General features: G+C 38.7%; 1 protein-coding gene across 12 annotated transcripts in view; it reads right to left on the bottom strand.

The window, feature by feature from the left end:
- The window catches only part of NUMB (NUMB endocytic adaptor protein), a 98,975-nt gene that overhangs the window by 34,262 nt on the left and 50,238 nt on the right, over positions 1-14,475 (bottom strand). For 10 of the 12 annotated variants that reach the window (XM_075105715.1, XM_075105711.1, XM_075105718.1 and 7 more), the window contains exon 2: positions 2,274-2,417. The exons of the other annotated variants lie outside the window; for them this stretch is intronic. In XM_075105715.1, coding sequence (XP_074961816.1) covers positions 2,274-2,399 — 126 coding nt within the window. In that variant the 5' untranslated portion in view covers positions 2,400-2,417. The remainder of the gene's footprint in view (positions 1-2,273; positions 2,418-14,475) is intronic. 12 annotated transcript variants of the gene reach the window in all.

Below are 14,475 nucleotides of genomic sequence, written 5' to 3'. Positions count from 1 at the left end.
TGCTCCACTGAGGAGTGTCAGGAAGAAAATTCACCCCATCAGATATTTAAGGACATAGGTGACAGCATACCTTTCCTGGAATGTATGAATTTCCAAATAATACCCAAGAACAGCATGACAGGATACTCTCCTTCAATAGCACAAAGTCCTATTCTTTTTGTGAGCAAAATATAGTACCACCCACTAAACCAACGACTCTACATCTGGTTTATCTCATTTGCTCACAATGGCATACTTCCTGTCTGTATCTATTAAACACCAGTTAACGCCCACTTTGAATCCCAAGCCTAGAAGTTTCCACTACTGCCCATCTCAAGGCACAGTATTTTGGAAGATAAGTTCTAATCAAATAAGCTAAAACACCTCTTAATATCAAATTGTTCTGATTTTAAATTTTCATTTAATTGTAACTTCTTTAAAGAATTAATAGTCTACCATTATGACCAAATTGGGAGATGTATGGAAAGATGCATTTACTTCAGAGTACTTTTTCCAATGAACAAATTAAATTTAGTGATTTCCAATATAAAGCAGGTAAATAAGGGTAAACAAGTGCCATTATGATGACAGGATGCAAAGACTCATCCATTTCTATGCCTCTTCAGCACAGAATAGCCCAAAACCTTTTTTGACTTTGGGTACATGTGCCCAGAATAGATGAATGCTTCATTTACATACAGGAAGCATTTGTCATTGTAAGTGCAAGTCCTCACTGAGAGTTAAAAAAAGTCAGGCTTCAAAAAGCAAGAAGTGGTTCGCACCCTTTGTGCTCAGTAAAGGGCTGAAAAAGTGGGAGTAAAACTAAATGTCTAGAAACTAAGCATTTTGATTTTCAAGCTGTGTAATGGCTAAACTATTAAAAAAATAGCAATCCTTAAGCTAACAGTTCTGTTCTCTCCTAGACAGTGTTAAACCTTAATCTAAGTTTGAGCTTCCACAGAGCAGTTACTCACTTTTAAAGCTCTGGCAAAACACCATCTCAGGTTAGTATTGGATTACAGTTCCTTCCTTCCAGCAGAAAGCTAACACAGGAAAAATAAGCAAGCAGCCGTAACAAAGTAGAAACGTTCTATACATTCGAGTATATGTACAAGCACATGTAAGCAACTATAGTAGGGTAAAGTAAGACATGAACCTAGTGTGAAAATTATCTGAAATTTATGGTATATCTGCACATACCCACAGCTTTGCAAAAATACGTAACAGCCAGTTTCAAGAGTTCCACGTAGCAACATCACCTATTTAACTATCAGACAGAATTACTTTAAGTATAATACAGATGAAAACTAATAAAAGGTCATTAGGCATCAGAACCATAGACAACAGTTTTCCTTGTGCATAGATACTTAATCCGTTAGCTTTCCATAAGTGCCACCTGCTTACAATCTATTGTAGAGTTAGTATTGGTGTGCATTAAGGAAGAAAGCTTTTGATTACAGGGGAGCATATGCAACAAGACACCTTAAATTTAATATTTTTCTTGTGATATTTCTTAAGTATTAATATTAAATATTATTCGAAAACCTTAAAATACTATTGTTTCTTAAATAAAGGGGAAGGAGGAATAGTGACACAAAAGAAAATATCTGTTTATAATGCTTGGATAATCTGGAACGTGTTCTCAGAACTCAAAAAGGTAGTTTCAGTTTCACATGCATTAATAGTCTGTAATATACACACACAAAAAATGGTAGCAGAGAAGACACTCTCAGAAGTTAGCAAGTGCTTATAACCTCAAGCACTGGAAAGAAACCCAGGTGTTACTTTGCAATGTTTTCATTATCAAAAGGGAGGAAGGATTCCTTTCCAAGCACAACCCACCACTTACCTTACTAGTCAAACTGTAACTGTAACTCCACTTTTAATAGAGAGAACCGAGTACCTTTCCATGCAATCCAAGAGGTCTATCATTTCTGCTCTTCCAGAAAAATGAAGACAAATATTATATTACTCCTCTGCCTAGCTACATTATTTCAACTAGATAATAACGTAAGATATCTCAGACAGTGATTTTCCAAGGCGTTTCTTACATGAGTCATCTAGCTTTAAAAAAGCCACATCCTTTGCAATGAGAGCTGACTGTAAAATAGGTCAGTGTGTAATGAAGCATGCCACTGGCTTATACTTGGGGGGGGGGCGGGGGGGGAACAACAACAAAAAACACACAAACAAAAAACCCAAAACAAACCCACCAAAACACAAAACCCAACCTAAATAATAATTCATGGCAAGAGTACCTCTTGGATACCCAAAAGAAAGGCAGAAACTCTTACCTTAACAGGAAAGCTACACTTGCCAGTACGAACACCTTCTTCATCAGTCTGCCACTGATGAGGCCTACTGGCCTCCGGGACATAGACATCTTTCTTTCTCCTAAAGCTTTGCCGTAATTTGTTCATTTCTCAGATTTTCACGTCCTAGAAGAAGAAAATAAAAATATTGCCAATAGGCACTAAAGCACACTTTTAGCCACTTTAGGTCTACCACTATCATGACAAGTGTCCCTGTGAAAAATCTGAGCTTCTGCAAATACAAATGGAGACCCCTCCAAAAGGAAAATATTTTTGGACACAGGTAAAGATAGTTATTCACTTCAAAGTGGAAAACACAAATCCATATTACTTGTTTAATATCTTTCCACAGCAACTGAAGCATTAGACCTAGGAATAACTATTACTTTGAGCATAAGGTTACCTAAAATAGCTGACAGAGAAGCTCTGAAGAGCAATGCGCATGAAATCCTGCCTTCATGAATTTAAACACCTACCTAGAGCGACCAAGCAGGACACCAGTAGCACAAGCTTCCAAGGCACCCATGCAAGGCAAGGATTCATAGCTCTAAGACTCTGCCTAGAATTAGGTGCTTGTGCCATTCTTAACGTATGAGTGACAGGTTCCTGCTTTTACTGAGGGGCACACTCCAGCCTTCGCTTAGTCTACTGGTAGAAGTTTAAACGTTTAAATGAGAAGCACAGTGAACTGACTTCCATGTCCTGAGTAAAACTAAAAAATTATGTTCTCCTACCTCTTCAGAAGGGAAAGACAGTTCTGTAATTACCCTTCCAAAGCCCATAATTAGATGCTTTTTATACACTATTCTCTTACGTGTTGGTTTCTATATACTAACTAAACTATCCTTTAGACATGCTCACTTTTACTAGATTCAAACCACAATTAGCCAAGAAGCTATCAGAGGAAGTACTACTGATAGAAAGACTCAATATTCAGGTACAGAAATAAAATCATATGGGATACAATGTGGGGAGTATAGAAAATATTCTGAAAGGATTCTTGAGGTGTTGTTCCCCTTTCCTGAAATGGAAACCTGCTTACAAACATGATGTCTCATTTTGATAGGAAAAAAAGATGCTGCAGAATGCAAGGCAACAAAATCTAACTGCGTTATATATGCTTATTTCCCTGTAGCTTATTAACTAAGCTACAGAATATAGATGTTTATGGGTGCCAATAGGCAGGCCTTTGAGTGAAAGCAGCTTTAAAAGCAGTTTGAACACTATTTTAAACCCTGAAAAGATCTAGTGTTTTCCAGTTAAAACTATTTGACATAGGTGAGAAAAATCAACACATACATGTTTGTGGTTTCTCTGGCATTTAGGAAGCTTAAATTCAAAATGTAACAATTTCAAAACAGAACAAAAGTCAGAAATCAAAAGCATTACAGAAATGCCCACTAATACTACTGATCAGCCAAATTAAAAATATTATATCTCATGACTTGGCCATTCCAACTAACAAAAAGGTGTGAGTTTTGTCACTGAGGCCCCAAACCTTCCTTCAACAGCCATTACTTTCCTCCTCAAGCTGTAAGTCATTAGGCAAGTCAGTTCCCACTGTAAATTATGAGCATGGCATTGGCTCATTTCTCTAGAATCTTCTGTCTTTCAATGATCCATTAAAAGCAATATTGTAAAATAAGTAATAATTTAAAGAAATACCCATGGATGAAGAAAACACCACTATATCACCAGAACTGGGGAATTTAAGTGTGGCAATGTTAATGCCTGTTGAAGTGGAAACAAGCACGCTACTGATGCACACAAGTTCAGTGACAAACGAATGCAATGCTACCTGGTCTTGGAGCACTGCGGGGCATTCTTTCAGCATAAGGGATAATTCCTGAAGTGTTTCGACGTTAGCCAGCAACCAGACCAAACCCCACTTCTGCAGCAAACATCTGCATTCAAAGCTGCTCGATGAGCATTTGAAACATTGGAAAGCAGTAAGGTGCGGCCCTCCAAGCAATCCAAATCTCTCTTGCAAATGAAGTGAAGGGTTTAGAACTAGCAAAGGCTAGATGCCTGTCCCTGGGAGGGAGCGTGTATCTAAAATAGCCACAAGCTCTAACAAACAGTGTAAACGCAGGGATAGAAAGTTGCTCTGTGATTCTCAATTGCAATTATCTAGTTATAAAGGAGTGTTAGTTTCATTCCTCTGTAGCTGCAAAATGCCTGACATAACTAGTAACAAAATATTTTCTTTAATTTACTTGGTAGGATTCAGAGGTTAGAACATGTGTGCAAACTAAAACACATGCACTTTTCTTGCCACTAAACAAGCTGAAGCAGCTCCTCTACAAACGCAGTTTCTTTATTTTACAAGCTAAAAGACATTTTAAAATCTTTGAATGCACAAAGGCAATCCTGGAAGTTTTAAGAGGAGGTGCAAGGCTTCTGTTCCCTCTTAAGGCTTACAGATGCATTAGAGCAGTATTAGTTATGTATTTTGCTTTACAAACTGCAGGCAGAGGAGTCTATGCACCACAGTCTAAAGGAATCAGAATTTCAAGGGGGGGCCATTCAATCACCCTGGGCAGGGGACATGTACTGCAGCAAATCGAGACATGGCGCCTCAGCTCACGAGGACAGACACCCACTCTCACCCCCACTGAAGACTGGCAGTGCCACAGCACGATGAGCCAAACCGCTGTTCCAGCTGCTCCAGTGCAAAGCTCAGGAGCCTGGGCAGCGCATAGCTTAAAGCCCAGCTGGCAAGAGACTCTCAAACTGCTAGAAATTGATGCAGCAAGGCTCATCTGCTAGCATTCTGAGTAAAACCCATTAAAAAATGCTTTGTAGACATTTCAAACCTACAAATGTGTAAAAACAATCTGTGGAGAACTTTTCAAGATAACTCCGAATCTCAAAAGCTTCAGTAAATAACAAAACAAGAACTGAGAACAGCACGCAGCCACTCTACCACTTGTGAAATCACAGTCTAATTGCCTTATCGTAACATTGGCTTATGTGAGCATTTCCTTGGACTTCTCCCAGGAAGCATTACTTTTGTCCATGAGACTGGTATCTTATCAGAGATTTATTCCAACCAGGAATCTCAGTCCACAGGGGAGGATGAGAATAAGGAGTTCCTCAACTACACTTCCTATGAGAAGCTGAAGTGGCATTTTGCCCAAAAGTATTTCCTTTTCACTGAAAACCAAACCCATTTTCCTACATGTTCTAATTTTGAGGTCATGTTGGCAACAAGCAGTTTAAAAATAGCTTATTGTATTTAGTAAATGCTGACAAATAGGAAGATTAATTTCTGGTCAGGCAACCAGAGAGCTTTCTCCAACTGCCGCACAGATTTTCTGAGATGTCATATCGTTTCACATAGGTTGCAAAATGGTTTACCCTATAAACACCTAATTTGCTGGTAACATGCACGTCAGCCCAATATAACTAGAACGGCCATCTGATGGGGAAGTGTTATGTAAAACAATTCCCACAGGCTGCATATTTGAGGATTCAGGAAAGAAGCACATGAATTGCTGCAATTAAGTGCTGAAATTTCTATTAATTTTGTCTGGAGCTCAAAATCCCTGCACAGGAGCTCTAGAGAAAAATGAGTATTTTCTACTTGAATTCTTTGCAGTACGCTTCACACATCCATACAAGCACGGCATGCCTGCCACCACAAGAGACACCAACCTAGGCTGCAACAAGCTAGCAGGATATTTTCTTCTAAACTGACAGCATCACTGATACTGTAAAAAGCTTTATACTCTGTCTTGGGATTATATAGGCTGAAAGTTTTCTGTCCCTGATTTTTCTATATTTAGCAACTGATTTTTCTCCTGCAATTAAAAATATTTTTAAAAACCCCAAGAAGAAACAAACCAAGCCACCAAAGACACTAATTCCTTTTCACTTTTACAACCCTGAATCCAGCCGGGGCCCAGGGAGAGGACAATGGAGAAACTGTATTTGAAGATAAACCTGGTGAAAAGCCAAGATGGGAAACTCAAAATCTAATTAATTCAGAAAATGTAACACTATATCAGAGACAAACCAGTAACAAAGGCTGAAAGCACCAAGATCTGGAGAAAAGAGGAAACAGAGCTGCTTTGGGTTCTGTTACATTTCAAGGTTATCTCTTACCAGAAGGCTAACTGCACATAGCTCCACATCTGAATGGTCATGCCTGCTTGAGGGGGAACAAAAAACCAAAAAAACACCCCAAAACAAACAAACAAAAAAACACCACCACCAAACCCAAACAAGAAAACCTTCACCACTTTTGCAATCCAAGATTTCAACATTAGACTAAACATTACAGCAGTTCCCAAACCACCAAACAAGCATCTATAAAAGGCATGGAAAAGACAAAAGTTATTCACATAGTGAGTTTTAAAATTTATGTTTCTATGTATTTTTATGCAAATTGATATATTTTGGATATTTTGAAAACACAGGTCCAGAGACAATTTAAGGAGAGTTTTGGTACCATTATTCTTCTGACGACCTGACAAGGTATCATCTTAACCTATATCAGTCCAGTGACAACTGAACTGATATAGGTTCTGATACTGAACTGATATAGTCCAGTGGAGAGCTACAAAGATGATCAGGGGGCTGGAGCATCTCCCTTGCGAGGAGAGGCTGAGAGACCTGGGTTTGTTCAGCCTGGAGAAGAGAAGACTGAAGGGGGATCTCATCAATACCTATAAATATCTAAAGGGTGGGTGTCAGGACTTTAGGACTGGGCTCTTTTCAGTGGTGCCGAATGACACGACACAGGGCAACGGGCACAAGTTGGAACAGAGGAAGTTCCAGCTAAACATGAGAAAAAAGTTCTTTCCTGTGCGGGTGCCAGAGCAGTGGAACAGGCTGCCCAGAGAGGTTGTGGAGTCTCCTTCCCTGGAGACATTCAAAACCCACCTGGACGCGGTCCTGTGCCCCCCATTCTAGTTGTCCCTGCTCAAGCAGGGGGGTTGGACAAGATCATCTCCAGAGGTCCCTTCCAACCCCTGCCATTCTGTGATTCTGTGACAACTCAGGGGCAAAGAAAAAACATTGTCACGGAGAAAAGTGCATGTTGAAGCACTCTTGGCTTCATTGCCTTATGCATCATCAGGTTACAGCTGCAGAGCAAATTACTGCATGATAAACTAGCATTTTAATTCATGTCTTGGTAGCTGCCCTGCTGTAAGAATGTGTTCACTTTTACCCTTCAGTGAGGACAACCCAGCAATTTATCCTGCAGCGAGATATGAGTGAGCTTTCACATTACCTGACGTTAAATCAGGTAGGACCTGATGATAATGCAAATTTGGAGCTTAGCTTGCCTTGCAGGAATTTACACATACACCCAAACCTTCAGATAAGGAGTTCATTTACATTGTGCATAAATGTTTCTTGCATGACAGTTGCTGCTACAAGGTGATCCAAACCATAGGATCAGCCGGGCAGAAGGACAGTATTGGCACCTGAATTGCGTTCACAATTTTAAGTGGTTAGAAGTCTGAAAACTGTAGTACTCCTAGCCTAAAATCTAAACAACCACTTAACAGTTTCAACACTGAGAACAAAAAGCAGCACAAACCCATTTCCATCTTTCTTCTGAACTGTATCCTTCACAAAGGTTATTTAATCTGCATTCAATTATGTGTTTGCAATGAAAAGTGATAAAAACTGATTTTAAGTCTTCAGTTCAGCCAGGTTTTTAAAAACTATTCAGTGGGTTTGGGATTACTTACTGTTTTCTCTCAGAATTGGATACCGTTTCCTAGTTACTTTATCAATTTAGGTTAAAAAAAAAGTCATGGGTCAAATAAGGGCAAAATCCTCTCTGCAGCCTACAACAAATCCTGAGCAGCCAGGGCCCAGCAGGGAATGCCCCTCCCTGGTGCCATCCTCATGCTTTGTAGCAAAAGAACTCCTGCAAGCATGAACCATCTGCAGTAGACCAGACCAACACATCAATAAAATTCCTAGAAGTATGCATTTCAAACAACAGGCAAATCTAGATGTAATAATAATGTGTTATAGGGATCACTAAAATTTACAAGCCTCTACATAAAACTAATTCAATTAAAATGTTACAATCAGACGAATTAAAAAAAGTCTCATTCATACCTCTATTGCCTACTGGCCACATATATGTGAGGTGGGAGCAAGCTGCACAACTATCAGCTCCTACTTGCTCTTTCCCAATAAAATGCACCTAAGATTGCTAATAAAAAAAAGGACTAAGCCAAACAGAGCCCCAAACCCAGAGCAACAGGTTCACCCATCTCGAATAAGTTTTTTTGCCTAAGAAATACTAAGCATTTCTTGACATCAGAGCCTTCTGAATAAGGATGTGTTTTCCCTGCAACGTTACCTGATACTTCAAGACCTATGAGGACATGCAAATTATCTTAATCTCATTGAAAAAAAGTGTTTACCTAACTTACTTACTAGGAAAACTCTCCAGAAACATTCCATGGCATGGATGTGAAGATCTGCGCCCTCAGGAAACTCCATGGCTTTGAGTTCTTGTGCAAGTACAACCTGGTCACACCTGTCCAAAGACTCGTGTCTAATAGCCATCTTTTTAGCATTATCAAAACTTGAATTTTATTATGAAATCCACAAGGGTCTGCACCAGGAAATGCAAACATCCCACAGTTCCATATTTCAGAAGAGTATTCCACATTACTTTTTCCTATAAAATTCAGTTCACTGCTGACACTAACACTATTGTAAATCTTGGCTATAACCAGGGCACTAGGACATCAGCGAGGAAACATACTTGTTTCAAGCCATTTTCTTGTGACAAGATTTGGTTTTGGCAGGCTTGCTTGCAGTACAAGCACAAATATAAAGCAGTGGTTCAAAACATTCAGATCTATTTTGCTTTCTAATGCACAGTTTGAACCTCTAAATTGAAGATGACGTGGTAAGAATGTTTCATTTACAATAAAGAGTCAAGCTAGGAAAGCAAGTTGATTGCCACCAAGGTAAATAGTCTGTCCCTGTCTATTATGAAGCTGCCAGATGGAGTTTTACTTCTCTGAAAAATCCTTATTAAGCATTGCTGCTAAACAAACAGTCTCCCCTCCTCTCCCACTTCCACAGTACAAAAACATGTAATGCCCTATCTCTCCAAGGCTACTGTAAAGGTTAGCCAAAACTTGCTGCAATTGCCCTGCAACAGCTTCTCTGCAATTATTCACCAGCACAAGAACACAGAGTACCCTTATCTTATAAGGAAGAAAAGGTCACCCAACGTGTCAGAATTTGACTACAGAACTTTGAGCCTTTTTGTAAGTTTAGATCCCATAAAATCTAATTAAATCCAGCACTGTCACACTGAAGCAAAAGAAGGCATGTAACCATATGATCATTCTCACTAAAACTTTAACAGTCCTGCTTATGCAATACAGTATGACTAACCACATTATTCACCACATGGCTTTCCAACCCATTTACCCTTTCATTACCCAATTAAGATCTAGTAATACAGTACTACAAGTAAGCTTTCTAAGGCATCAAAATACACGTAAGTGTGAAGCACAAGTTCATTTGTTGAGCCAGTAAATACATTTTGTTCTTATTATTAGAGTTCAAATTAAGGGGATTTTCCTTGCTGCAAAAAAATGAAGTGTTGGATATGTAATAAAGACTACTGAAACATGCATATCATCTGTAGAAAACTCTCCTTCCAGCAGTGAAAGTAATATTTAGATCATACTTTGAAAATACAGCAGTAACAGCAACCTGAAAACTCTTTGTATAAGACCAAAGAGGTCAGAGCTGTAATGATAATATAAATTTCTCTGACAGCGTTCTTAGAAATTGTGATGCACTGTCATCACAAGATGTGAGGTACTAGCCATCCTCTCAAATCCATCAGATTTCTTGTCTCATACCTGAGGTAAGGTAGCTGATCGTGTGAGCACTCCACAGCTGTTACCAAAGCACTTGACAATTCTATTTGCACCACAGATGAGGGTGGAAGAAGGGGCGGAAAAAAGTGTTATGACAGCAACATCCTACTAGCAAAAAACAAGAGTTAAACAAAAATTGCAGATAGCTTATGAAATATTAGGAAGTGAAGTAATGAACTGTACCTCCAATACACTGTCAACAATTGTGTCGCTAAAAGATTCCGCTACCAGAAGCCCTGTCCTAAAGCTTATGATTTTATAAAATACACCAGACTCTTCAAACATAACTATCTCCAGACTGCAGCAATTAAATACACTATTCAGTATTCACAACAGTATGTAACAGCACACTCAGACTCTTAAATTGTCAGAAAAATACAAGTTTGATCATTGTAAGGCAGAAGTCATTCCTAAAGATATGCAACGCTCTTTCTAGCAGTCATAAGAGAAATCACTTGCCTCTCCCGAACCTGTTAAGTTCAGCAAACAAAAGAAAGCAAGCCTCTTCTCTCCATCAGTAACTATTCCAAAGCAAATGTCCCAATTCATCTGACTCCACAGCGAGTGCAAATTCTGACTACAGTCCTGTACAAGATATTAAAATGTTTAAGTACAGAGATATAAGGCAGTAATTCCCTTGACATAGGCTCACCCTAAAAATACCCTGCAGTGATTGTCAGCCACTAGTGAAAAGCAGGTCTCCTAAACGCTCCATGTGATACAAAGTGAGCTGAATTATACTACCTATAACAACTGAAAATGAGCAAAAGTTTTCTTCAAAAAAACACAAGCTGTGCCTTCTGGAAAGTAGTTCAAGCAATTCTGCTTTGTAGCTCATCTGCACGCATGTGAAGAATTTTAACTAACCAAGTCATGCCATTTCTAAGTGAATCATTTACATTTAGGCCAGCTAAATCTCAGACTACTAAACAGTTTTCAAACATGAACGTCTCTGGTTTAGAAGGTATCTATACAAATACATGTTGAATTTAGAAAAGAAATTAGATATTAAAGTATGGAAAGGGCTGAAACGGTGGAAGATTTATTTCCTTTAATCACCCAAATCCAAGAACCAAAGCTTGAAGTTAAATATGTCAAATCTCACAAAAATAAATGCATTTTAAAAATTAAAAGAAAATAACTTTTACAAGTAAAATAAGCCTATTTTATTGGTAAATCACTCACAAATCTAAGGTTTTTACACTGCAGTTACTTCAGGACGTGTGAGTGTTTTATAACCAAATAATGAATGTTTGAATAGACAACGAATTGTAACCAGTACAGCAGACATATGCTGCTTAGATATAGAAAAGGTCAAGTATAAATCAATCATACCTTTGTGCTATTGGCCTGGTCATTACCTACTTTGAGTTCAGAAATATGCGAACACACACTGTATTTTTTATTCTAAATCTTAAAAGCAAGAGCAGAAACAGCAGACTAACAAGCTATGGAACTAGAACACACGCTTCAGGAACCAACATGCATTCTCAACCGTATTACTTGGAGGATACGTTTCAGCAAGATTTAAAAAAATGTATTCATACCGAAGCTTTACACAGCTTTAATATACAATGGTCACACTCAACACAAAAGTGAAAGCTACAGCATTTTGGACAACTGATCCAGCAAAAGCGCTCTGCGCCAGCACACAGCAGCCTTAGAAGTGCAGTCCAGCAGTCTGCATGGCCCATGTTCCAGAAGCATTTGGAACAAACTATAAATTTGTATCAGCTTTATGAGAAATCTTCAGTGGGAATGGAGAGTAGTGCTGCCAAGTCTGTCAGGAAGTAGGGTTCAGATATAGAGAAACTAGGTAAATCACACTAGGTAAATCCATAAGAACAATAGCATGCTCAGATGCAGAATGGGGAGTCACACAGGGTTCTCTGCTGGAAACAGTGATTTTTATTTAATTCGTATATGCTCTCAGAAGCAAATAGTTAAGTGACTGTTTACAGCCGATGCAAAATGTCCTGGAGTAGATTAAACTGATTTTAGAGATACAGAAGGATCTCACAAGAAGAAACCATTCTGTGATAAAAACAGCAGAGAAAAGCACATGGAAGAGGCAAGAGAATGACTCTAACTGTAAATAATTATGACTATGAATTCAGCTATTAGTATTGTTTAGTCCTCTAAAAATGGAACTGTCAAATAAGCAAACAGTAGTAAAAATTATTATGAAAGCAGCAGAGCAAAACCAGTAAGATGTGGCAACATAAGCCTAGACAGACCATGCTCAGCTTCATTACCACATAGTTCTTGTGGTTAGCATACTCTTTCCGAAATGAAATGAGCAAGTACAGAAGAGTAACAAGGAAAATTAGGACTACATCACAGCTTCTATTCAAGGACAGATTAGATATGTCACAGGTCTTTATATCAGAAAATCAATTTGCTGGTGGGGAGAGCTACAAGAACTGTAGTATCGCGGGTGTCAGAAAATGAACGGGAAATGATGGTTTTCTAATTCTTACATTGCAGAAACTGGGGAGAAAGGATGAAATTCTCTAGCAGTCTAGGTTTCAAAATAAAAGAGTATTTCTGATGTGATATGCAATCAATTTGCGCAATTCCTTGCCCCAGGATTTTTTGCAAACTAAAAATGTAGAAGGATGAAAAAAAAAGTCTAAGTGTTTGATCAAAATTTCCAAGGGATATTAGAAACTACAGAGAGATACAGCCTCCCACCCAGGAAATCACCCAGTCCAATCTGACCAGCTGGGAAGGCCTATTTTGTGTCTGCCTTAACATTATACTCTTCCCTGGGATCCAATACTGACTGTATCAGAGAGAGTTACTGTGCTACAGAGCCCTTGCTGTAAACCAGCATAACTCACAACCTGGTCTCCCTTCACCACCAAGTCAGCTGGCCAAACCCCCATGTCACAGCTGTCACAGTAGAGCTGTTAGCACCCAACTACACCAGGCCCAGCAAGAGCTGGCTCACTACGTTTGCAAGGATCTCCCTTTCCCAAGCCTGCAGAAGTTTCCATAGCTTAAGACATTTGAATGAAAACCAGGACATAAATTTCTATATTCCTGATAGCTCACAAAATTTGAATTACTATGGCAACAAGCCATGTGTGCTCTAGTCAATCTCAATTAGAAAATGAAACTTAGCTTAAACTGCCATGAAGTATGCGTGAGGAAAAATTAGCTCTTGCATTCACAAGATGACAGATGACTCCTTGTTATACCATTACTGCAGTAGTCCCAAGCACTTCACTCAGTCACTTGCTTGGCAGCTGTTATGTGGCAGTTCAAGGCACTTCACTCACTCCCATCCTCCAACAGTTAGATAAATATAATTAAGGTCCTTTTATCTGTGCATTTTCTTCAGCTTGTTCATGCTATATCTGCCACACTTCTGACTGTAGCCAATGCAAAGAATAGGGTGAGCATCACAAAAGGCATTTTTAATATTAATTTATAACTCAAAGTGAAACTGTGAAGGCTTTGCATCAGGCTTTTGTAAAAATGGCAGGTTCTGATAATAAAAATGAGCCTAGACAAAAGATACAGTAACTTTTTCTGGCTGTCAGAATACTGGGGGGAAAAAAAAAAAAAATCATTTGATCATCCCTCAATAATCTCAGCAACACCAAAAAGTTCACTTTCACATAAAAGATAGGCAGAAACTTCTCAAGAGAACTCGCTGTAGTGGTCAGCATAGCAACTGTGGCTGACTTAGAAGAATATAAGTTTTTCTCCACAGAAATATATCATTTATCGTATTAGGAATTAATGTTAACACCTGTACACCTGTCCAGTGCAAGTTTTGAGTTGTTCCTTAACTCTTTTCTCATAATAGCTTTTTGCAAACATTACCGGGAACTAACATGACTACTTCCCAAATGTATTTGCTTTACATAAGTGTAATCAAATCAGAAGCTAGCTTAACAAAGTCAGATACAAACTATAAATTCTCCTCTAGAAACACAGGATGCAATATTTTCTGAATTCCCACACCAATTAAATACCTTTAAAAATATTCTACATCCTCTCTAGAGTCTAACAAAAGCCACATGTTTCATTGCTCACAGAACTCACAAGATGTTTAAGGAATCTGCCACCATAGTCCCTATGAGATGTGTCTAAACAGGGTACTCTAACACAATTCCAGCTTTCTGGTACAATTTTGTACATACACAACTAGCATTCCTTATGATTACACAGCACGTAAAGCCTCCTTTCATGCCTAACACTTCCCATGTCTGCTTACTGCGAAGCCTTAAGAAAATCCAGGCACAACTTCAGTGGCACCCTTACTCAGTGATTTTGAAAATCAGATAGCAACA

Source organism: Phalacrocorax aristotelis, chromosome 10 (genome assembly GCF_949628215.1).
Source record: "Phalacrocorax aristotelis chromosome 10, bGulAri2.1, whole genome shotgun sequence".
Taxonomy (NCBI): Eukaryota; Metazoa; Chordata; class Aves; order Suliformes; family Phalacrocoracidae; genus Phalacrocorax; species Phalacrocorax aristotelis.
This window is presented reverse-complemented; position numbering and strand designations above follow the sequence as displayed.